Genomic DNA, 25,730 nt, shown 5'->3' with positions numbered 1-25,730 from the left:
ACTCACTTGAAATATCATATCACTGAAATTCTGTTTCCTTTTTCTGTTGTCTCCATTGCAAATTGAGCATAATTTATGAAGTAGTAGTAATAGTAATAATAATAAAGAAATCCAGTTTGGTATAGTAAGTAAAGGCACCAAGTAAGAAATTAGGAGATTGCACATTCTAGACCTGGCAAAATACAAAACCATCTGGGTAACTTTGGATAAGTCACTCTCTTTCACCCCTAGGAAGAAGAAAATGGCAAGCCACTTCTGAAAATTTTGCCAAGGAGACAGCATTTCTTCATATAGTTGCCAGGAGTCAAGACTGACTTGAAGAAACAAATTTAATTTGAATAACTGAAAGAGAGATAGATGAACAGTAAAATATTATATGATTATGTGTCGAGTTATTTTATTTAAGAAATTTATTTGCCACCCATCTTATATCCAATGACCCTCAGGTTCTAATGACCATATTTTTTTTTCAATAAAAATATTACACAAAGTAACTAATTATTTCAGTAATATACTATTTAACAGGCATTAATATTACATACAACAGGCAGGCAAAGATAACCTCAACTGACGATTCTATGGACATGTATGTTGTATTCTTGGCAAAAGTGTAGAAATAATTTGCCCTTGCTTTCTTCTGGGATGTTTTTTTCAACGTTCCAGTCCAACCTTAGTGTTAGCAAGGAAAAGCCAGTCATACATTCCCATGCAAAGCCTTGGTGTCTGGAATCCTATCTCAACTATAGCAAATGGGTTAAGATTCGTATTTCCTTCTTGGCAATCCTCTTGGTAATAGCAATATCAGACTTATATACTGCTTCATAGTTGCTTTACAACCCTCTCTAAGCAGTTTACAGAGTCAGCCACTTACCCCCAACAATCTGGGTCCTCACTTTACCGACCTCAGAAGGATGGAAGGCTGAGTCAACCATGAGCTGGTGAGAATTAAACTGCCTAAATGGCAATCGGTGGTCAGCAGAATTAGCCTGCAATACTGCATTCTAACCACTACATGATCATGGCTCAAGTCATAATAATGGGCCATATAAAATCTGAGAATGATAACATCTTTATCATCATAAAGGACACAAAGAACATCCTCAAATTCTTCCTTTAATCTGGTTAGTGTTTCTATGGTTAAATATACTGGCCACATTTGTAAATTAAAAATCTTTCCTTTCCTCTAGCAATAACTCATATTAAAGAACCAACAAACATTCTGGATGCTACTTAATATTTTCCTAAAAGCAATCTGGCCTTTCCAGCAGGTCTACATTTATAATAGCCCCACTGTGTATTCTGTATAACAGAATAATCCACAGACTCACCAAAGCTTGGTAGGAAATTCAGTAAGTTATAATTCACTGCCAAATTCTCAGACATGACAAATGTTAATTCCTTCTAAAGCATACATTCCAGAAACAGTATTCAAACCATGCTTCCAAACAGAATATGCCCACATGCCATATCACAGGCTCTAGCCAATTCCAACAGACAGGCATGCATTTAATTTCAAATGCAAAGATATTCTCCTAATGAGTCCAATTGTTTACTCACATTAATTGTTTGTAGGACTGGAACTTTTACCATAGGATGATCGGAAACCTGCTTAAGGGTGTTGGGAACCTAGGAAAGTCATAGGTGAAGAAGCATCTATTAAGACCTTCAGATCACTGTCATTTCAGGAAAGAAGATTTAGAAATATTAAAGTACAGAATAATCTGGCACCTGTGGGGAATGTCCATACTATATAAAGTTCAGGCAACATGTACAATTAACTGTACTTCAACTGGTATAGAAAGCAGCTTCTCTGTAACTACAGTCACAATTTACTACTGTGACTGAATAAAGAGTTAAAATATTTTTACAGCTCAGTGACGGAGTTCACATACTTTAATTAGCTGTGCCTTATATACTAAGGCACAAATGGTTGTCTTTGAATATATTGGTATCAACCATGATTTACAAAATGGCTAGAATCATAAAATACATCATGCTAAAATGAAAAAACCTGTATTGTAACCTAATGCAGTGTATGAACTCAAGTGATATTTGTAATTCAACTGCCAAGCACTGCTTTACAATTACAGAAGGCAAAGACAAGTTGCAATATTTTGCATTCAGTCACAAAATTACTAAGCAATATATAACAAGCCGATAGTGTGAAGTGCACAGATCCAGACACAGTTTAGGCAAACAGCCTAAGCTGATTTCTCTTTGTCTAAAGTTCACTTGGTAAAAGTGATTTTTATTACGGCCAGGCCCCCAAACCTCCAGATAGGTACTTTTGCATTTTTAGCAACTATTCTTTATATTAGACTTTATGCATAAAACACAGAATAAAAGTCAAGAACCACGAAGATTCATTTTACACTTGATAACAGCTTTAAATAGCCAAAAAAGTCATTAGACATTAAACTGCATTACTGAAAAGCGTTTGAGTCACTTCAACATATGTAGAGGAAAACCTTCTCATAAAAGTATATAGAATCTTCAAGGGACACCTGACATGTATCAAGAGAAACTTTGCTAGTTTTTTGAAATAGGCATAAAAGAAAATTATTTTGTAATGAAAAATAAAACAAAAGAAAGGAACAAATACTCCAAAGATTTGGACCAAAGCAAAACAGAGGAACACTACAAAGATGTGGAAACCTTGACAGTAGCACACAACTCTAGTACAATTTTGTTTCTACCTTTTTGTACCTCTGAACTTCACATTTCTTATGTTTTCTTCTCTTTGCATTCATTTTCACATCTTCTATTCTTTTTCTCAGACATCCAAAAACAGTCATCCACAAACAGAAAAAATAAACCACAAGGTTTAAATCCAAACCTGATCTTCAACTGAAGGTTGAGACTATCAACTGCATACCAAAAATGTCTGTGATGTTTAATTAAAAACATACAAAAGAAGGCAGGAGCAGCAAAATAGGCTTCACTAATTAACAAAAGGACCCCCTCCTTATAATACACAACAGCCTCAACCTACAAGGTTTCATCACTTCAACAAGCGTTTCCCCAAACCAACGTTCCCAGAGATAGTCCTAGAAGGCAAAAAGCTCTGGCCCCCTTAATAGGAAAGCCGGAGTCAGAGCCCCTTTCCTTCAGGGAATCCCCGGGCTTCTCCCAGAGCCTCGAAGCCAGCTTCGATTCGCTTCTCCTCCTGGCGCTGGTTTGAGACCTTTTCGCCCCCCCCCGCCCCCCCCCCCAAAGATTCCAACACGACGCTGAGCCTAAACACACGAACGGCCACTAACCAGCGCAACGCCCGTGAGACTTTTGGGGGCGGAGATTGTACCTATGGTCAATTGCACCGCCGGGCATTCTCAAGTCTCCGGGACACACCCCCAGCTTCCTAAAAGGCAAACAGCTGCCTGACACGGGCTCCCGCAGCCAACCTCGGCAGCGCCACCCCGGCCACTCGCAAGAGCTCCGGCAGCCACACCCCAGGCACCTACCTGAGAAGGCTAGAAAGCGGGTGCCCCCCGCCGCCTCCGCCGCCGCCGCCCCCCGAAGACGCCGAGCCGCCCCCCGAGCCGAAGCCCGAGCTAAGCCGCTTGCCCGAAAGCAGCTTCTCCACGGCGGGCAGGTTCCCCGTGCGGGCGGCCTCTAGAAGCTCCTGCTCTTTCCCCATGGCCCGACGCGGGCCGGGAAACCAGCCCCCGGTCTTTACTAGTCCTCCTCGGCTACCGCCGCTGCCTCAACCCGGCCGGCGCGTCCTTCCGGGGCGGGGCCAGAATAGCCACGCCTCCCGATTGAGCCTCGCCAAGCCCCGGTCCGGCTAATGAAGCCGAGATAGGCAGAGAGGTCGGGCGCGCTCTTTGGCGGCTGTCTCTTAACAGCGGGTAGCGCTTGCGAAGCTGTGGTAAAAACACGGTGAAGGGGGACGGCCGGCGATTGCAGTTCCGTACTCATTCGCGACATTTTGGCCACTCTTAGCGGGGGGAAAGGAATCTACTCGAATAGCACAGAAGGTCGTTCCCAACAAAAGAACCACATTTTCAAAGAAAAAAAAAAGCCAACTCTTCGTCCTTTAAGAATAAGGAGCTGGGAATTTCCAGTGAAGTTCTTTAGCTGAGGCTGTTCTCAAGTAACTGAGTTTAGCAATGCAAAGTTTGTAGAGAAACTCGCAGTGATACACACGCTAGATATTTCGCTGCATCTGGATGATTGAGAACAACCGAGCAACAGTTTTCGACTTTGCTTACCAAGGTCAGGTAAGTCACAGAACATTTATCAACGTATTTTTAGTGCAGTAAACAAAGACTCATGCCCACTGAGTTCCATTAGAATGTGGAGAATTTAATGTAATCTCATGCCCAGAAGTTACTGTAGTCCAGATAACTTTGCTATTTTCAAGCACATTTCTTTGAAATCCAATTTATAGCATCAATTCATTATATGGAACGAAAACAAGTTTACCAAATGAACTTCAAGCTAATGAGTACACCAGCAAATCTGGGAGATGAAAAAAGTGATGCAAAAATTGGAAAATCGGTTGGATGGAGTGAAAGGAGGAACAGACTCTTCTTACTGCCCATTTAAGATTAATAGCACAGAAATGTAATGTGTTACTGAAAGATCAATATTTAAAAGCCAATCCTTTCAATATTGATTGAATATTAATTTTGATAAGGAGAAATTTAGGTAGTTGAAATTAGCCTTGAAGATATTGTACTGAAAGTGCTTTAGTTAACAAATGGATAGAAGGAAGGAGATAGCAGATAGATCTGTTGAAAACGTACCCACCTATTTTTATCCGTAGTAGGGATTTGCCATATATGCAAAATATGCTAAATCCAACCTAGTCACACTCAATCAGTATGGTTAGTTAAAGGTTCAGTGTTTTACCTGAATGCAGAATATTGGATTAATTTAATTCAGATTAATTTGGATAAGTATGACAAACTGACATGTTCATTGGGAAATGGGGACTCAGTAAATTATTTACAATACTTACATGTCATCAATACTTTAAAAAATCACCACACTGATTGCATGTAAAACAGTTTTTGCCTGGGTTTAACTTGCTTTCCAACTGCTGTTATTCAAAATGCCCATTTGAAATTCACCTCCATTACAAATAGGCTTTAAAAGAAGCATAGCTGAACTGAGGAAACTACTTTAAACATAGTTGCAACTTGGGAGAAGAGAAATTTGTTATTAAATTTCAGACCTCTGCAACATCTCTCTCAAAAAGACCTCCCATATAGCAACAAAACTCAATTAACATCATGAAATACCTAATCATATTTATATCCTTAATACCAAAATGAGCCATTACTACATAACATGGTGGGTTGATTCACATAATAAGCTAAGATATAACTGTTTTATCATAGCAGCTTTGCCGTGCTTTCCTCCCATTTCAGAATGTGGGACTGAATGCGCCCATAATGCATGCCTAAGACAAAGCCCTGTGCTACTGCTGTCTAGACAGCTCCATCAGTCAATACTGTAAAAGACTTCTGGTTTTCCCCATCTGAAATTACAGTCATGTCCAATGTCCCCAACCACAGGAAAAAAATGAATTGATGCAGTGCATTCTGGGCATTCTGCCAATACATTTAAAAAAAAATCAATACAGGTTTATCAACTTCATGAATTTAATATGCCTGTCACAGTGAAAAATAACTGAAATATGTATTCTCTTTATTAAATGTTTTCATAGATGCTATCTAATGCTCAACCATATTACTGCATCTTGAAATCAGAATCCTAATCTGTATTAATTTGGAAAACTTCTAAATAGCACCATTTGTGAAATTATTTTTTTACAATCATTTACTTACTAGGAGCTAAATAGTCTTGTCATAGAAACTCAAGATCAGTTTACCATGTCAACAGCAAGTCTCCCCATGATAAGGCTGTGTGAGTGATCAGAAGAATTGATTAGAAATACGTTCTAGCATGTGCTTTGTTTACCAATGGGCATATCAAACTTTTTGACATGCAAAGCTACCTATTACACCTTTTTAAAATGTTCAAGTTGTAGAAATATTGATCTCTCTTCTAAAAGAGATTGATTTCCTCAATCTAATTTTCAAGACAGTTCAGGTAGTCCTCGACTTACAGTTCATTTGGTGATTTTCAAAGTTACAATGGCACTGAAAAAATGAGTTATGACTATTTTTCACACTTATGACCATTACAGCACCCCCATAGTCATGTGATTTACATTCAGATGCTTGACAACTGATTCCCATTTATGACAGTTGCAGTGTCCCAGAGTCATCTTCTTTTGCGACCTTCTAATAGGCAAAATCAACAGGGAAACCAGATTCATTTAACAACCGTATTAATTTAAGAACCACAGTGATTCATGTACCAAATGTGGCAAGAAAAGTCGTAAAATGGAACAAACTCACTTAACAAATTTCTCATTTAGCAACATAAATGTTGGGCTTGATTGTGGTTGTGAGGACCAACTAGTACACTGTGTTGTCAATCAAACTAAGTTCTTATGCATGTTGGGAGAGAGAGGGAGGGAGCCATGCAAATTCTCTGGGATTATTTTCCCTAATAGTGGAAATATAAATATAAAGTTACAGTACAGGATATCTTCCCGGAGATCAGCATTGTAATATCTAAATCCAGCAAAATAAGAAGTAGACTGCACAAAGATGTCTGATCTTCTAGCCACAGCCAAATAACAATGGTGACACAATGCCTAGCAACCAGACAGGATGGAGTGATTTCGCAGCAGACATGCCAGGTTGAAGCTGAACCTGGCCATATCAAGCCAAACTTCCTCCTCCAGGCAGTCTTTTGATTGTCAAGATAAGAAAGAAAATCCTTTACTTTCACACTGGAAAACCTGACTTCAGACTGCTTCAGCAATGGGTTAGCAGTTGGATGGAGCTGATGTTTTGAGGACATGTCCTCTGTAGTTAGATATCATTGTGCCAGAACAAGCAGGATGTGTGTATTATCCCAATGTGTCATGCTTAGTTTTAGCTTAGCCATTGTGGTTTGTCAGAGTTGTGCAGACACAGAATGGTACGGGTTGATAAGAAAAAGACATTTTCTCCCTAGCAGTATTAAAGCTTTAAGCAACCTATATTTGCATCAATGAATATTATTTTAAAGTCTTATATTTGGAAATCTTGCTCTGAAAAAAAGGGAAGTAATCTAGGATGGGAAGATTAAGGAACCCCCACATGATATACTCAAACATGGGCAGATGCTTTTTTTAAAAGAAGTGCAGTTTTGTCATTTCAAAGTTAGAAAGACATTATTACATTGACTTTCTAAGTTCTAAGAACTTATTATTTTAAATTTCCCTCATTTGTTTTGAAGCAGTGACCTGAGAGTACTGGAACAATTAATGCAGCCATGAACATAAGAAGGGACGCAGTACATAATTATTTTTGTTATAATTTTCTTTATGATATTTCAATTTAAAGCCTTTTAAAAAGTCATATGCTTTAGTTTACCCTTTGTGCATAGCTTTTTGAGGAAACAGGAACACGTGGGTTCAAGGGATTTTATTATTATACGGTTTCACCCAAAACATTTACCTTTTTTTAACTGTATAAGTCTGCTTTGGTGGGGTTCATATAAACGCTACTCCCAAATCCCACCATGTTACCGCATCGCTGCTTAGTGGGGTTGTGTAAATTGAGTATTGAGCACTGCATCGGTCTTTATTCCAATTTACACGCATAATTTGCATTCTTAATTTTGGAGTTCCTTGCCCTAGTTTACCTTTCATTCTGTTTGGTATGTATTGCTGCTCGCTACTAAAGCAACAAAAGACGGACTCAGATTTGCATTGTTTTGTCGGTTAGACAAACTAGGACGTCGCCTGGGACCCGCGATTTCAACCTCGCCCGCAAGGCTTAGTTCTCCAACAGCAGCGACAAAAGTCCGCAGTACTAGTTTCTCCTATTGGGGGCGTGGTGCGTTCTCATGGAAACAAGGTGCCCAGTGCCGCCCTAGTACGTCATCAAGGCGCGACAATAATCCTGCTTAGTATGGCCGAGGCTGTGGAGCCTGGTAAAGAGAATGGTCTTCTGCCCGTTGTGTCTTCCCCCTCTTCCGTTGAGTCTTCCGTCGTCGCTATAGAAGTGGCGGAACGCCAGGAGAAAGAACCGGTCGACATCAAAGAAGAAGTACAGATTGTAGAGGTGAGGAGGGAAAAGATCGCTGATCCTTCAGGGTGATTGCTGCCCCGAAGTAACGGGGATTGTCTTCGCCTGCCTATTCCCTTGGAATTCCGTATTACTAGAAGCTCGTGATCCCTTTTAGAGGTTTTTCCTTCGCAATGACGGAACTTCTAATGTACTGCCTTCACTGGAAAGTGTATACATTTGACATTCATTGACAGAAAGATCTGTCTTGAAAATAGCCCATCCTGAACTGTATAGTGCAGTCAAACATCAGCACAGGAAATGTTTTAAGATGTTTATGATCATTTTTGTGTCATAAAATATGTTATAAAATTTACCACATTTCAATTCCACTGAGAGTTACGGGTCCCGGATTTTGAACACATTCTGTAAGTTAGGCCATTTAAGATAGCTTGGTTCAAAAATGATTGCCCTATGATGCACCATTTCCAGGTTTTAGGCACATTCTATAAGCCAGCCCAAAGTAATTTACTTTGGTTCAAAAATTATTGCCCACTGTTTCATACAGTTAAGGCTTACAGGAATCGGAGTTTTAGGATATATAGATAGTAGATGGTGTTTTCTGGTGAATTTTGTTTACCTTCTAGACTATTGTGTTTATCTCTACACAGTCATAGTTTTTTAGATCCTAGAAACTCTTTTCCTTATTTGGATTCTTGTGATAAATATTGAATACAAAATGTTAGAGCATTTTTTGCCACCTTTATCCTGCATGCCCGAATATTAAATGTTGCTGGGTGTGTTTTGAGTTGCTCATTTTTCTTTTAACCTATGTTTAAAAATGATAAGGCATAGCATGGCATTGTAAAAGACTGATCAGTTCAAGACTTTTCAGTAACGTATATAGGAAGAGAGTAAAACATGAAAAATGATAATTGAGTATTCATTTTATTTGTTTAGCCACTATACTTCTCTTACTATGATTCCAGCATAAAATCAAGTACTGTATCCACCAATTTATTTTCATCAGATTTTTCACTCATTATTTGAATTATAACTGGTAAATAGAGTGTACAGAAGATGCACAAATATACAAATTATCATCATTGAAGGAGCACGGAATAATAGTTAAATTTTTAAAAGCTTGCTTTATTAAGTTGCAGACATTTATGTTAGGTATTATGCAGGTATTAGTATGACGGAAAGATTATAAAAACTAGGTGTTCAACAGCTATACTTTATAAATACAAATATTGGATGCTTAAAATTAAAAAAAATTAAAAGCATCCAGGAAGTGGTTTCAAGCCACTTTTGCTTTGCTGCATGAACATCAACTAACTAGGAGCTGAGCTTGCCTCAGAAAAAAGCTTGTCTTTTTGTAAACATAATTGAGTTATAATCAATTTTCTATCTAGATTAAATGCAAAGAAACATGTGAATTGATCCCTGGAGAGTTAGAGGACTCTACATCACAATCTATTGCAGCCAAGAAAATAAAAATAGAGCTAAAGGAGAAAAAAGAGAAAAAAAATAAAGTTGATGAAGATGAGATTCAAAAAATGCAGTGAGTATTGCTCCATCTACATGCTTTTGTTAATGCTAAATGAATAGAGTGTATCTTGCCGTTTTCTCTTTAAAAAGGTAAATTATATTTTGTTTGTTTGTTTGTTTTTGGTCAGGGAATTCCAGAAATTAAGACTGCCATCTAATGGACACTTTATGGAAACTGTTTAGGGGAACATTCAGTGTGATGTCAGGCTTTTTGTCATTTCTTTTTTCATCCGTTCAATTTTGTGTGATTCTCAGGGATCATCTAGACCTGTGATGGCGAACCTATGGCACACTCACCACAGGTGGCACACAGAGCCATTTCTGAGGGCACGTGAGGCGTTGCCCTGTCAGCTGCAGCGCATATGAATGTGCTGAAATGCTGATTTTGTGGCGTTTTTTTCCCTCTGGAAGCTTCTATGCGCAAACTGGAAGTTCGGAAATGGCCTTCCAGTTTGTGCATTGGGCGGTTTTTCGCCCTCTGGAGGCTTCAGGGAAACCTGAAGCCTCCGGAGGGAGAAAAATGACCCAATGGGCAACCCAGAAGTCCATTCCCGAACTTCCAGTTTGCGCGTTGGGCCGGTTTTCACCCTCCCCAGGCTTCAGGAGGCTTCCTTGAAGCCTGGATGGGGCGAAAAATGGCCTAACGAGTTGCCCTTTGGGCCATTTTTCTCCCTCTAAAGGCTTCAGTGAGGCCTGTGCACATGCGTGGGGCAAGGGCATTGCATTATGGGCATGCGCATGTGCGATCCCCCCATGCTCCCCCCTTTTGGCACACCTCAACAAAAAGGTTAGCCATCACTGACCCAGACAAATATGAGCCATAGTGGCTTAGTGACTTAATAAGGCTGGAGATGATCTCTGTTCTAGCAGTTCGAGTGCTAGCATTCTATGTTAGGGTGAGCTCCCGTCCCTTGTCTCATCTTCTGTCCACCTAACATTTTAAAAGCATGTTCTATGTGAATAGATAGATAGGTACCACTTTGGTGGGGAGATGAGTTGCTGTTCTGTGCAGGGAGTAGGATTCCTGCTGGCTCTGAATTTTCCCAGTTGCAGCACCTGTTTATAAGGCAGCTCAAAAGAAGGGAGGGGGCCTAGGATGACACTGCAGAAAGAGCTGCCTGTCTTTCTTTCTGGTGCAAAGCCAGCTCGCCCTCCTGTGGTACAGCTTGGGAAGTATGTGAGCATGTCATACAACAGGGCTGGGAAATTGGCAGCCAACCTACTATTCTGCAAACATTGTGGTCTCCTGGCTAATGTAATAATGGCATACAATAATAATAATAACCTAGACAGATCCGTGCAGTTTTCTTGCAAGGCTTTTCAGAAGTGGTGTCCCATTGCATCTTCCTAGAGCTGAGAGAAAGTGACTAGCCCAAGGTCATTCAGCTGCCTTTGTGCCTAAGGTGGGACTATAATTCATAGTCTGTCATTCCTAGCGTGAAACCCTAACTACTATACCAAACTGTCTCTCTCAAAAAAGGGAAATCCCCCACATTGGCTCATAATCAAACCCAGGCCTCCCACATGGCAGGCAAGAATTCTTCCACTGAACTATCAGTGCAAAGCTATCCTTTTGCCAATTAGCTTAAAGTAATTATCACTTGGCATTAGGCTGTTCTTTCTCCTTTGAACTGTTTTTATTAATTTACATATGTGCATTTCCCCATTCCAAAAAGAAAAACTTTTGCGGAGTGAATTGCTTTACAACTTCATCACTTAGTTGGGAAACTGCAGTTCCAATTGGAGTCATAATTCAAAGATTATCATTATTATTTATTATATATTGCAGTAGTTATTCCATAGATGCATAATTTTTTATTTTTAATATGGTAAAAATAAATACATGTATAAAAGAAGGCTCTTTGGGGGTTCATAATTTTTAAAAGTGGGAAGCATGTTTAAGAAGCACTGCAATAGGAGATATTTTGGCTTTTTTAAAATTTCTATTTCCCCCCCGAAACCCAATGGTTTTCTGTGAATGGGACCTTCTAGACATTGTGGGAAATTGTACTGAAAGGCTGCTAGGCTAGAAAAAATAGGCAAAGTCACCCGCCTTTAACTAGAATGTTTAGAGCAAAATTCAGGAAATATCACCTCTGAAATAAAATGCTAGATTTAACTCGGTGTTTATCAACAGAATGTTATACAATCTCAGTAACTTTCTCACTCTGTAATTTTAAATAAGTGCTGTAATTATTGTTTGTCACAGAATTCTGGTTTCCTCTTTTTCTGAAGAACAGCTAAATCGATATGAAATGTATCGACGATCAGCTTTTCCTAAGGCTGCTATTAAACGGGTAAGATTGATTTATTGCATGTATTTGTTTGTTTGGTTATTTATAACAACCAAGGTCAAAGAGCTCCAGAGACCCCAGTTATTTATCAAATTTAGAAACAGCCCATCTCGCTCACAGATTTGTTGATGTGTATTGATTATCATGCACTAGTAACTTGTCTCACAATCAATTTACCATAAAATTTTGCTGCTGACACTAAGATGGAAAACTCACATGCATCCCTGGGATTATCTCTGCAGCCTTCTAGCACCTCAGGTTTGAGCTGTTGAAAATGGTTGCCTTTTTTCACTTTTCAATGTAAAGTACTAGGGTTTTTCTTTTTAAAAAGAAAAGTGGGAACTGGAGGTAGTTTCTTCCATTTCTGTCCTGAAAGCCATCAATTTCAATGCACAGAATTGGGCTGTGGGGGAATTAATGCCAGCCTGGCCTGAACAAAACAAAATAAATTATTGATCATTGTTAATTTTAATTCAAAATTTGATTTTTTTAAAATGTTATTGTCAATTCTTATTGGGTTTGTTTGGGTTATTCTGTTTAATTTTTTTAACTTTTGTATTATGTGTTTCTTTTAATGTTGTACGCCGCCCTGAGTCCTTGGGAGAAGGGCGTCCTATAAATCTAATAAACCTAAACCTAATGGATTTTAAGTAGGGAGTGGGTTTGCTTTCAAAAGACTTTCTCTCTCTCCATCCTCTGAAAACATTAAAAGGTGTCATGCTTTCCAGCAATCTCACCATCCATGGGGCTATGTTATCTGTGGCTTATGGATGATAAGGGAATGCTATTGTACACAGTAGTGTTCAGAATTGGAAGTAAAAGAAATATCTAAAAAATGGGATTCTCTGGAATTGCTTCCTTTCTCAGCTGATCCAGTCAATTACTGGAACCTCCGTGTCTCAGAACGTTGTTATTGCCATGTCAGGAATTTCTAAAGTCTTCGTTGGAGAAGTAGTTGAAGAGGGTAAGTATAAGAATAATCTAGTTCTTAGTTGTTTGTAGCTTCCATTAACTGAAGACATACCTTGCTAATTACTACAATCTAGCTATTCTTTCATGTATATATTTTATTTAGCTTTTAGTAATCCATCTTGTAAATAGTTGTGTGGTAAAAAATGTCTTCCAGATGTTGTGTTATAGCTATATCGAAGTCAGAAAACCAGAACATCAAGTTTTACCTATTGCTATTTTATGCAGTATTTTACTCCTAAATATTATTATTTTCCCTAACATGAGGTGGCGCAGTGGTTAGGGTGCAGTACTACAGGCCACTTCAGCTGACTGTTATCTGCAGTTCAGCGGTTCTAATCTCACCGGCTCAAGGTTGACTTAGCCTTCCATCCTTCCGAGGTGGGTGAAATGAGGACCCAGACTGTGGGAGTGATATGATGACTCTGTAAACCGCTTAGAGAGGGCTGAAAGCCCTATGAAGCGGTATATAAGTCTAACTGCTATTGCTATTGCTATGTATATTGCTACTTAATATATAACAGGTCAGTATTTTTAAGAGAAACAAAATTGTTCAATCAAGGCAAACAAATATTATCAGCTGCATATTTGCTTTTTTGTAGTTGGCAAAGGGGATACTTAAATTAAGTATAAATGAATAAAATTGTTGTTCAGACAATTTTTCTTTTTCTGTAATAACAGTAATATAATATACCCACAAATGCTTTTACTTATTTTCCACCCATTGCTTACAAACACAAAAAAATTCTACTATTTTACAAAAGTGTATGTGCAGCAGAGACAACATATTTTGTTAATATTCACAGGCTTTCTATGAAGAGTTTAGAACATTAAGAGGCCAGTTTGGTGCAGTGTTTAGAGTGCTTTTGACTAGAAACAGTTCTAATCCTCCCTTAGGCATTAAGTTGATTGAGTGGGTTAGTCACTTTTTCACAGCCTAACCCCCCTCCTAGATTAGTTCTTGTGAGATTAGTTCTTGTGAGGCAAACAGAAGGCAGAAGCACTATGTGTACTACACTGAACTGCACAAAATAAGCAGGGTATAGAAAAAGTAATGATTCTGTAGATGCACAGTAACTGCTTTAGCTAAAATGAATGTAGAAATATGATTTTGCTATCACATCTGCACAGCTCTAATCCAGTGACTGGGCAGCTAGCATAATAGATTTACTTTTGTCTTGCACAGCGTTAGATGTATGTGAAAAATGGGGAGAATCGCCACCTCTGCAACCCAAGCATTTGCGTGAAGCAGTCAGACGACTGAAATCACGAGGACAGATTCCAAATTCCAAATATAAAAAAATTCTTTATCACTGAAGAGGAAGCGGGGAAAAAAAGGATCTTAAGTGGACTGGAGATGTTTCCATTGAAATGAAAAAGACTTTGGAGAGTATGTTCAGCTTACTTAAAACTGTCAAGTTCTGCAAAATTAAGGTGTTTTTTGTGCAATAATTCTGAGTGGGTAATGCTAAGACTATATTGTAGGTATATTGTGTTAGATATAAAAACATTTTCTACGTAGGCAAAATAAGAAATATTGATGTGATAAGATTACAGGAAACTTCTGAAACATGGTTTCTTTCAAAAGGAAATAAAAATTTTAAAATGTGTTATTGGTACTCCTTGGATAATGACCATTCGGTAACTATTTGAATTTACTACACTGCTGAAAAAATGGACACAACCAGCATTGCATTTATGACCTTCACAGTGTCCCTATCATCATGGAATCAAAATTTGGATGCTTGATGACCAACCCACATTTACAACCATTGTAGCTTCCCGAAGTCACCTCTTGCCTTGTGTGAACAGCCTCTGCTTCAGCTCTTCTCACTTACCTATCTTCCCCCCTCCCCCATCTCTTTTCTTTCGGCTGCCCTAGACGCCATGTCCAAGAAGAAGACATCACTGTACTCCACTGTCCCAACCCCCAGCTGATCTGGGTCTTCTTTGCTCCCCTCCCCTGGGCTTGCTGGCCCCAAGCCCCAATGGACGGGCTGTGACAGCACTGGGCTCGAATCTGCCCTTTTGCTTATCCTGCACTGCATGGCCGAGATAAGGATGCTGCTTATTCTGCCATTGCTATTTGCTGCTGTGCCATCCCTGGTGCTATGGACTTGAAGCCAGCCGTCATTAGCCAGCCCAAGGGTGGGGAGAGGAAGATGATGATGGTTAGCAGAGGGTGACAGAATATAACAGGATCTTCATCTCAACTATTCTCTACAAGGTGAGACAGAGAAGGGGAAGAGAGAGGCAGGTGGGAGGAGCAAGACACAGCTTGAACAGGACAATTGGTTTCTTTTTGCTGAGTGATTCCCTGAGTGTGTCTTTTGGAAGAATTCCAAGATTCTTTGGAAGAATCAAGGCTTGGGGCTGGCAGGGAACAAGCTAGGAATGGATCGTGACAAGATGTGATCACCATTTGTGCCGTCCCATCTCGCTTCTGACAAGCAAAATCAATGGAGAAGCTGGCAGGAGGACAGTCACATACATTTGTTTAACAACCGCTGCTGGGACTGCCGTTGTTAAGCATCATCATCACATGATGCTTTGTTTTATTACCTCTTTGCTTAGCAAAAGAAATTCCAGTCCCAATAAGGGTCATTACCTGAGGACTATAGGTATTGCAGGTATCATTATGTCTGTTGACAACTATATCCAGCATAGTAATTATAGTTATTTTTCTTCTTAATCCTAATGTTTGTTTGCATTGATCTCTCAGCTTAAACAAATATAAAATTTGTTAACTATTATAGCAAAGTCAAGGAAATATGTGCCATATACTTGTAAAGAATTGCCAAAAACCATGGTTGTGCATCATAAAGCTAATGTTAAACTTTTAAAACTTGTCATTTTAATAAGGCCCTTAAGTGTTTGTGACAAGTTCAGAAATGTTCACAATGTATATTATTAATTGCAATTACCAATACAAATAAATTAATATAAATACAATCTTAGAAACCTAAGCCTGAGAAATAAATCAATGGAAATAGAAGTTAAGCATTTTAATACATAATGTTTAAAAGTGGTTCATAGAACCAGTATAGTCAAGAGGAAACTATATTGTGTGACAAAGAGATCCAATATACCGAAGGCTTAGATTTCAAGTCAGACTTGTACCAAATATTGTCTATTCCCATATACTCTTCTGTTTGAAATTACAGAAGCAGTTATACAGACTTAAAGTTTAAAATTAATTTTTTGATATTACATTATATAAAGAGTTTTGTTCTTCAAATTTACATATAAATACAGCACTGAAGAAAGGAAAAAATTTTCAAAAACAAAACCACACTAAAATACGTTTGTAGTCGAATATCAGCTCAGTGGGTTTCCTCTTAATTCTCATGTTATGTTTAGATAAATAATTGTTCTCAGCATAGCGGAAGCATTTGAGGCATTCATGCCATAACAGGCTAATAAGCTGTAGTTTCTACTAACTGAAACAAGCATACTACACCAAATTATTTGCCACAGTATACTGTTTCTACATTTTGCCTTATTTTAAACCAAATGTGTATCAGAAGACATAAAATTATTTTAGTCAAAAATGCAAAGACTATATGGTATAATAAAATACACTGATTTTTGTACCCTGCTGCATTTCTAAATGAAAAGGTTACTTTAAGTGAACAGGATGTGTGTTGCACCAAATGTAAATGTTCATACTTGCCTCATTGTTAACTCAAAAAAGAATTAGGTGCACCTATATTTGTTTAAATAAATCATCAACATATTTGGCCAATCATTCAACAATTAGATTTAGAGAAAAAAAATGTCTACATATAGCACTGTTCACTAACAACCTTCCTGTCAAAGTTGACAGAAAACACAGAGTTACATTTAATATGTTATTTTGGTGTGTCGTATCAGCAGTTTCATATAGTCATAGACTGTTCTAGTCATCAGAAAAAATAAGCATATACATCTGCAAAAGCACACTACTCTTTGGATAAAGAGTGCTTTTGCAAGTATATTAAAGAAGGCCTGTCCCATTAGGGCATTATCCAATATGGAGAGATAGAATAAATTTAACTCCAGTGCATAGCCTGGGTTTGTTTAGAATATTGTAACAGATATAACTTAGGAAAAGTGTAGAAGCAACAACTGTTCCTTACACAGCAAACAGGCAAAATCCAGAATACATGCAATCTTATAAGCAAAAATCATTACCATTAAATTAAAGAAACTGACAAGCACAGTACAGCTGCAAAACTTCCTAAGCGTTCAGCAATTCTACAAATAACTTCAAAGGCTAACAAATTATTTGAAGCAGCAGCTTTTTTTTTAAAAAAAAAGTTCTTTATAATTCACATGGTGAAGATGAGATCATGACTGCTCTATCGCAATCAAGGCAGAAAAGCAGAAATTCAACAAAAAGATAATTCTGTTAACAGATGGGTGTTCAACCAAGAACTAGCTACTAGACAAAGGTTAGCTGTAGTGCATAAACTAAATTTAGCATTTTATTATAAACAAATAGGATAATATCAAGCAAACAGCTGTTTACTGAAGCTCATTATCCTCACCATGTTCCATTTCTTAAAAACAGAAAATGCCATCTATAAAGGACATATAATAACTGTACTCTGATCCATTATGGTATATTGTTTTGACAAAATGTTGCTCGAAAAAAATCCTATTAAATTTAAAACCCCTTCTTATGTTTCAAGATTTAACTGAGTACAGATGCCAGAGCTTCAAATTCAGCCTGTTTTCTTGCTATCCCTCTCTTATTTTGTTACTAGTTAGTCAATTAAGTATTCTGGACAACTTAAAAGCTTGCACATATTTTTGTGAATTTTGAGCTGGCTTAGTAAAAGTATCCCTCAATTCTAAAACTCAGTAGTCCATTCTATTCTAATTCTCTTCGTATAGCAAATTAGAGCTGCCATTCTTTTTTGTGTAGGTTGCTGCTTTTAAAATGCCTGTAGCACATTCCCATTCTTGGAATTGTATGTGTACAGCAATATCAACTTGGTTCAATTTGATATTTACCAACTCATACTAATTAATTTCTATTATCCGTCATGCCTTGATCTAAAAAAACCTTTGAGTATATCTATTTAGTATTTATAAGACTCAGCGTAATAGTGAAAAAAAACCACTCTCTTCTATGTAAGCAAATCAGACTTAATGAAAACTACATTTTAGTGAGAAATGCTGCTAGAACTTGGCCTAGGCCTAATTATTTCACAAGGATAAATTCAGATTTTGAATTTTACCTGCCCAAATAATCACCAGGAGTTGAACTCAAAACAAAGGAATCTTTGCCTCTGATATGCTTTCAGAATTTTTTCACTTCTGCAATTTATCTAGTTGATATGCAGCTACAGCAGGTTATAATAAAACTTAAATGCATTCTACACATGGTCAAAATTAAGTCATAAAAAATCTAGATTAAAATCCATGAGTTTTATATTACAGTTAGTTGTTATGGATAACTTTGATTGAAAGTCTTACTGTCTATTATAGACAGATTATTAGCAATTATTTGTTTCTATGTTCTATTTTGGCATAGTTATGGGTACATAACTATTTTGGGAAGCAAAATACAACTTTTCTAACATTTTTTTGGATATATCATTCTTCTTTTAAAAACATTTAAGAAAACTGACACTGCTAAATTTAACACTGCTAAAACAATGAGCCAAATTGTTTTTCTTTCATTCCAAATACCGTCTTTCCCCGAAATTGCAACGTCCTGATAATAAGACCATGCCACAAATGTAAGCCCTCCCCCGAAAATAACCCCTCCCAGACAACCCCCCACTTCCAGCAAGGCAGAGAGCCACTCACCGACCTAGTGGTATCCCGAAGGCGCCAAGCCGCAGGAACAGGGTGGGGTGGGGGGCAAAGGCTCACATTGCTTGGCGCCTTTGGGATACCGCTAGGTCAGTGAGTGGTGCTGTGCCCAACTGGAGAGGGGGGTTGCCGGGCATGTTGCTCTCTTGCGAGCGGGTTCCTGAAGAGCCAGGCACAGCCTCAAGGTCTAACGGCTGTGTTGCGCTATTGCAGCAACACTACACAGCAGCCATTAGGTGACCATGCTTACGAGCAGCCGCCCAGCAACCCCCCTTTCCAGCCAGGCACAGCACCTTCACTGACCTAGGGGTATCACCAAGCCGTGTGAGCGCCTGCAGGTAGGAGGCACACCAGCTGGGGACGGAACAGGCGTTTGCACAACCTCCCTTTCCAGCCAGGCAGAGCCCCATTCACTGACCTCGGGGCATTCCGAAGACGCCAAGCCACGGGAGCCGGAGGGCGGTGAACAGGCGCTCACGCGGCTTGGAACAGGCGCTCACTGACCTAAGGGTATCCCAAAGGCGTCAAGCCGCGGGAGCTGGGGGGAGGCTTAGCGTCTCTGGGATATCACTGGGTCCGTGAGTGGCACTCTGCCCAGCTGGAAAGGGGGGTTGCCAGGTAGCTGCTCATGAGTGGGGTCACCTCATGGCTGATATGTTGCGCTGCTGCGACAGCACAACACAGCCGTTTACCCCTGAGGCTGTGCCTGGCCCTTCGGGCACCTGCTCGCAAGAGAGCAGCCACCTGACAACCCCAAAACAATAAGCCCTCCCGATAATAAGACCCAATCAATATTTTGGGAGTCAAAAGAAAATAAGACCTTGTCTTATTTTCGAAGAAACACGGTATCATGCAAATTGATAGCATGAAGGGGGGAAAAGAACAACTATTCTGCAGCTAAAACAATTTCTACCAGCATTCCACATCTTGCAGAAAGTTTTTGATTCATTATTTACCAAACAGATTCCTTAAATATATGACCTAAAGCGACTTAACAGATCTCATTTCCAAGCCTCTCCAACATTATTAGTTATTATGGAAAATAAAGTTATCTATCTTTTCATTAATAAGGACAAAATGTTTAGTCAGGCACTTTCTCATCAAATTATATTCCAAAATGGCTGTAAATCCATTTTAACAAGGAGTGGACTTTAAGAACCAGTAAAGTTAGTGTATCAATACTGCATTAATATGTTACAATATTATAAGGAAAGGAGATTAGGGAAAATATAATTTCATGAGAAATTCTCTTAAGAGCAGTAATGGATTTTGTATTTTCTGTTGTGGGCACTTTTTTTCCTATGCTAGGCCTATAACTATCTTCATTCCATATTTCAAACTCATGTTGCTATAGCAAAATTCCCTAATTAGGCCTGAGCTAAGCAGAATGTAATTTCTTTGGTGTAGGGTGAGCAACACCTACCTATAAGAAACAGCTCACAGCAAGAAAGATGTTCATCAGCACCGCTTTATGATAACTCAAGTAATTTTTTTTCTTCTCTCACTATTCAACTGACAATAGTGCCATGCTTTAGCTAGAGTACAGTTTTATGTTTTCCAGACACAGCTGGACTACTAAATCCAGTCTCCCGTTCATCTTATTCCCATGTACTTTCTTGCTACATCTCCGCTTCCTTCTCTTGTAATGGCATTCTGCTTCTGTTTTCAAAATAGCAGCTCTTGAATGAAGATGAACAAATTAACTGGTTTGCTTTTAACAAGTAAACTTTTTCAATGCTGGTAGTAATTTCGGAATGCTCTGAGCATCTCTTGCTCAGATCGTTGTTGTCAAAGCTGGAAGAGAGGATCATATTTCTTGATTTCCTGAAGCAGGCGTAATTTGTCCTGATTGGCTTCTGCAAGATCTCTCCGAGTATCCTGTAACTCTTTCTCCAAAGTTAATACTGCTTTCAACTGCAAAATATAAAACAAGGTTGTAAAATGTGGAGTAAACTTGGCCTGGTAAGAGTGTTGGACCTGAATTCAAATTTTATTTATCCATTAATCATTTTAGGACATTCATGATCTTTCAACCTAACATACTTCAAAAGATTGTTGTGAAGATGAAAAAAATTAGTCAGTGCAATACTGTATGCAGTGATTTGTGTCTATGAGTTAAAGCAAGGGATGAATGTAATAAATGAATGAAATTATAAATTTCAGAATAAATAAATTTTCCAGGAAACTACTCGCAGACTAAATCTAGTTATTTATTGGAAGCCAAGAATTTAATACAGTAACTAATTTCAGCACTTCTTATAAGGGAATATTAAGAGGAGGGTATCAGATTTCCAACTGTTAATATCAATCTGAAAAGGAATACAGTATTCACTCACCTAGAGAGCAGCAAATTTAGGGGGAGGCAAGCAAAAGCAATAAACCAGCATGAATTAGCATTCCTCACTGAACAAGATAAAGCAGAATTCATGCTTATTGACTTACAATAAAGAACATAATTTTTATACCACTGAGTGCCTAAGTTTCATAGTGTAACATATGCAATTAATGCTGTTTTTCCTGCCTGAATTATTATTATTTTTCCTGAAAATAAACTGGAGTTCTTCGAAAGAGGAAAAAGAAGCAACAAATGACAGACCCTAATTCTAAGAGGATTTTTTTAGATTGCAGTAGATCAATATAATTAGAGTTGGGTTTTGTTTTAATGAAGTTACAAATATGCTAATTAGAATGATCTCTTTGTAGTACTAGAGACATTATTTACACACTAATAACTAATACTAATAAGTATTACTGAAGACCATCATATCACTATAACACCATATCATATCATATTGTTGGTTTTTTTTGTCACTATTCCTTATTCCAATCATAGGCACTTTACAGCAATATCTCAATTAATGCATATCCCAGTATTTTAGCTTTTGATGAAAACCAATTATTAAATATCTTTTTTTGAACGTCCTGTTTCTAATAACAGTCTTTTAAAAGGTCCTAGTAAGGAGATATTTTTGTTTTTCCTTTTCCCAAAAATGAAATGGGAAAGCTGAAGTGAAGGTTTTCAGTAGCACCCTATTTATGATACTTACAAAGAAGTAAATACCCCCAGAAAAAATAAACATTTTTTTCCCTTTCTTTTGTGATTGCAAGCTATTTGGTAAGAGGCACAATAGGGCATACCTCTGATTCATCATCACTTTCCGCTGAAGTTATAGAGATTCTCTCTACTGGAATACGCTGTTTCTTAAGATTTTTCTGGAGTGCTTTCTGGGTACAAGATTCTTCTGTCTCTGCAGCTGGAGGGTAAAGTGTAAAACAGTATCTCTGCAATTACACAACAGTAATTCTTCCAGCTTACCATCTCCACTTTTTTTGAACTGAGCAACTAAATATAATGGAGTCAGATTGCTGAATGACAATGTTTAAAAACATTACTGTCTCCCTATATTAGCCACTTGTCCAATTGACTTTAGTGCAGCAGTTACAACAAAGGGAAATGGAGACAGATTATAATGGCTTTCATCAAACTGACACGCTGTACATAAACTACAATCTAAATAACAGCAATTCCAAGATGTAACACATTCCCAGCACATAAACAGGACACGAGATTTGGGAAAGCTGGATTAGAGGTTTCTAGGAGATACAGTATAGTTATATGAACTGCAGCCTCATATAAGTCAGTGTTACTGGAATATAGGATACTGACCTGTTATAAAGAACATTCCATCATCTTTACAATGAAGAACAAGGTGGTCCATGGCTAAAATTATAGGCACAGGACCAGGAGTGGTATGATACACTCGAGGACTATCATCCTTAAAAAAACAAAGAAAATTATCCTTTATTGTAAAATATTTTCTTTCTAATTACTTAACCTGATTTATGACCACAATTGAGCCTAAAATTTCTGTTGCTAAGTGAGACATTTGTTAAGTGAGTTTTTACGACCTTCCTTCTCCCAGTTGTAAAGTGAATCACTGCAGTTGTTAAGTTAGTAACATGATTATTAAGTTAATCTGGCCTCCCCATTGACTTTGCTTGTCAGAAGGTTGCAAAAGGTGATCGATCACATGACTACAGGACATTGCAACCGTCATAAATATGAGACAGTTACCAAGCACCTGAATTTTGTGGTCATGGGGATGCTGCAACAGTTGTGAAGTGTGAAAAATGTCATAAGTCACTTTTTTCAGTGCTATTGCACCTCTGAGTGGTCATCAAATGAACTGTTGTAAGTCAAGGACTACCTGCATTAAGGATAATATTCTTATATTAATATTATTGATGACTATTTCCATATGCTGTATTTGTTAAAACTGGAAAAAAAATGTCAGGTAATTTAAAAAATGAAATAAATTCAAGGCTCGGATTTAAGGCGGATGATGATTCAATGCAAAGTTGAAATGTTGGGATCTTGATGTTTGCTGGCCTGATCGTCTTCTCTTATAAACTGTCAAAAGGAGTTTGATGCTTGCCCTATCTGCCTTGATCAGGAATATTGAATGCCTCTTAGATAGGGCTTGCTTAAATGCCCTGTGTTATCTTTAGTTGTTCTTACCTCCTGTGTTGATTTTCACTTATCTATATGTTGCTTGGTCTATAATAATGGAGAATCTGGTCAGGGTTTTTTGTTTCCTTTTTGGTCTTTGTTTTTTAATAGTTTGCAGATTGGATTTATCTCTGAATATTAATCAAGCTAATCCGATGTACCTTTTCTTTTATCATTTGTCTCTCCATAGATGTCATATCTAATGTCACTCCTATGATCTTATAATTCATGAAAGCTAACGCTATCTTAAATTGGTCAATCCCTGATATGTTAAGATTTTGTGTTATTTTTCTACCTGGAAGCATTCAGATACTTTTTTGTTTCTACACCGTCCTTTTTTTAATTTTAATTTTTATTTTTAGACAGACAAACAAGACATAAAACATAAAACCATCTTCCATTACATACAGTGTGTCGATTGGTTACAAGGTTTTTGATCATGCTTTCCATAGTCATCACTTGCAATTTATATAAATCATAATATCAAATCGAATATGTTTATATACATTATTATCATTATACCTCATTTGTTTGAATATTGCTATTATTCATTCATTTTAAACGAGATATACTAAATATTGGGTTTATTTATATTATAACAATTCATTACATCATCTTCAATCTATCCAATAATATATCTTTATGTTATATTCAGTCTCATTCTATTATTCTTGTAATGATAACATTCTCTAGTATCTTTCATTTCCATGTTTTTTGTCTAACCATTGATAAAATAAATCCCACGTCTTATAAAATTGTTTATCTTCTTGTTCTCTAACTTCAAATGTCAATTTACTCATTTCAGTACATTCCATTATTTTATGAATAACTTCCTCCTGAATTTCATTTCATCATCCTAAAACCATCCAGTAATATTACATCTTTATATTATATTCTACATAAAGTTGTTTATCTTTGGTTACAAAACTTTTGAGCATCCTCTCCATAGTCCTCACTTACAATTTATATAAAATTTCATATTATCAATCGTGTGTGTGTGTGTGTGTATACGCATTATTATCATTGTTAATCATTCATTTGACTATAACTATTATTACTTTATTTTATGCATACTATTCTAAATTTAACTAAATTTAAATTAATGTTTATTATAGGATTTCATTACATCATCCTGTATCCTTCCAATAGTAGTGCAATCTTATATCTCTTGCCATTTGTAGTATTTGTGTTCTAATTGCTTTCTTGGTAGATCTTATATGGACTTCTCTTGGCAACTTGTTTTTCATTGCATATCTTATAAAGACTCGAAACCCTCCATCTGTTCCTTCCATCAACTTCCCTTTGGTTATCACCGATGCTTCTGCCAAAATTTCTCTCATTACTTCTGCCAAATTTTCTCCCCTTTCTTCTTCTATGTTTTGGAGTTTGAGGTAAAGTTCCAATCTGTCAATCTCCCATTTCAATATTCCACTCCTGTCTTTTCCAACCATGCTCAATCTGCTGTCAATATCACTAATTTTCTTGTCTTTTTGTCCATCTTTTTCTTCAATTTTTTGAATTCTATCCTCAAATTTCAACATCATTTGGTAAATATTCTCAATTTTTTCATCAATTTTTTCTGTTCTTTGTTCAATATTTTCCATTCTCTTTTCAATACTCTCTGTTCTTACGTGTATTTTTTGAATTTCTTGCATAATCATTTGTAATGTTACTTCCTTTTCTTTTTCATGTTGCGCCATTTCTCCAGATAGTAAACACTGCCACTATATCATCCAAAGCTTTTTTATTAAATTCCAAACAAGTTCACTGTATTCTTTCAATTCAAGGCTTTCTTTTCATTCCAGCTACTGATAGTACCCCAGAGGAGCACCTGTATAAACAGTCTGTGCTCTTCCCACTATCATTTTCAATAAACAAGCTCAGAAACTTTGAAATGTAGATCAAATGTTCAAAGAAAACAAGAAAAACAATGTTTCCAAGCCTCCAAGTGGCAGTGTTACTTCTTTTCCTCTGCTTTTACTCCCTTCTTTATATTCCAAACTTAAGGAGAAACGTTCTTAGGGAAAAAATTAAATAGAGAGTTGAAAAGAAAAAAAGAGAGAAAGTCTTAATCAATAATTATTAAAAAAAGAAAAATAGAAGGAGGAAAAAAAAACCTGGTCCAGTTTAAAAAGTAAAAAGCATTTATAAAAGTTCCATCCATTAAAAAATAATAATAATAAAGATAACGCACTAAGTTTGATGCAGGCTTACTCTCGCTGCTTAACCTCTTCTGTCTTTGATTTTAACTTTACTTTTGATCTTTTTGGGTGTTCTCTAATAATAAAATTTATCTCACCAATTCGACACACTTTCTCTCCTGCTTTTTTTCCGTTCTGGAGCTGTCCCAACTTTCAGCAGCTTCAATGGCTGCTTCTCTGTGGCCGGAAAAAAGAGCTTCTCCTGAATCTACCAGGGACTTTGCGATGTCCCTGGGATCAGCAGGATGTGCCCTTCTCTATCACCATCTCTATGGGATGGTTTAGGTCCAAAGGGACCATCCAGCGGCAGAGATATCGCCAGTGA

General features: G+C 37.5%; 3 protein-coding genes across 12 annotated transcripts in view; 1 reads left to right on the top strand and 2 right to left on the bottom strand.

The window, feature by feature from the left end:
• ANKS1A (ankyrin repeat and sterile alpha motif domain containing 1A) overlaps nucleotides 1–3,676 on the bottom strand; it is a 142,755-nt gene extending 139,079 nt beyond the window's left edge. For 5 of the 6 annotated variants that reach the window (XM_014070712.2, XM_014070714.2, XM_014070717.2 and 2 more), the window contains exon 1: nucleotides 3,462–3,676. In XM_014070712.2, coding sequence (XP_013926187.1) covers nucleotides 3,462–3,637 — 176 coding nt within the window. In that variant the 5' untranslated portion in view covers nucleotides 3,638–3,676. The remainder of the gene's footprint in view (nucleotides 1–3,461) is intronic. The other variant, XM_087719942.1, reaches the window with a different exon arrangement.
• A 115-nt stretch (nucleotides 3,677–3,791) lies between these two features.
• Nucleotides 3,792–14,499, top strand: TAF11 (TATA-box binding protein associated factor 11). Its single transcript, XM_014070727.2, has 6 exons — nucleotides 3,792–4,220; nucleotides 7,794–8,132; nucleotides 9,491–9,639; nucleotides 11,836–11,923; nucleotides 12,788–12,884; nucleotides 14,076–14,499. The coding sequence occupies exons 2-6, from the start codon at nucleotides 7,980–7,982 to the stop codon at nucleotides 14,204–14,206; spliced, it is 618 nt and encodes a 205-aa protein (XP_013926202.2). The 5' UTR covers nucleotides 3,792–4,220; nucleotides 7,794–7,979; the 3' UTR covers nucleotides 14,207–14,499.
• Nucleotides 14,500–15,879: 1,380 nt separating this feature from the next.
• BLTP3A (bridge-like lipid transfer protein family member 3A) overlaps nucleotides 15,880–25,730 on the bottom strand; it is a 69,063-nt gene continuing 59,212 nt past the window's right edge. For 3 of the 5 annotated variants that reach the window (XM_014070723.2, XM_014070724.2, XM_014070726.2), the window contains 3 exons: nucleotides 22,362–22,470; nucleotides 21,833–21,948; nucleotides 15,880–20,608 (listed from right to left, as the gene is read on the bottom strand). In XM_014070723.2, the coding sequence (XP_013926198.2) occupies nucleotides 20,483–20,608; nucleotides 21,833–21,948; nucleotides 22,362–22,470 (351 nt within the window). In that variant the 3' untranslated portion in view covers nucleotides 15,880–20,482. Of the gene's footprint in view, nucleotides 20,609–21,832; nucleotides 21,977–22,361; nucleotides 22,471–23,120; nucleotides 25,222–25,730 lie in introns of those variants that run through there. The other 2 variants (XR_015697315.1, XM_014070725.2) reach the window with 2 other exon arrangements.

The sequence above is a fragment of the Thamnophis sirtalis genome, unplaced genomic scaffold (assembly GCF_051295495.1).
Source record: "Thamnophis sirtalis isolate CommonGarterSnake01/CBP01778 unplaced genomic scaffold, rThaSir2_p1.2 scaffold_7, whole genome shotgun sequence".
NCBI lineage: Eukaryota > Metazoa > Chordata > Lepidosauria > Squamata > Natricidae > Thamnophis > Thamnophis sirtalis.
This window is presented reverse-complemented; position numbering and strand designations above follow the sequence as displayed.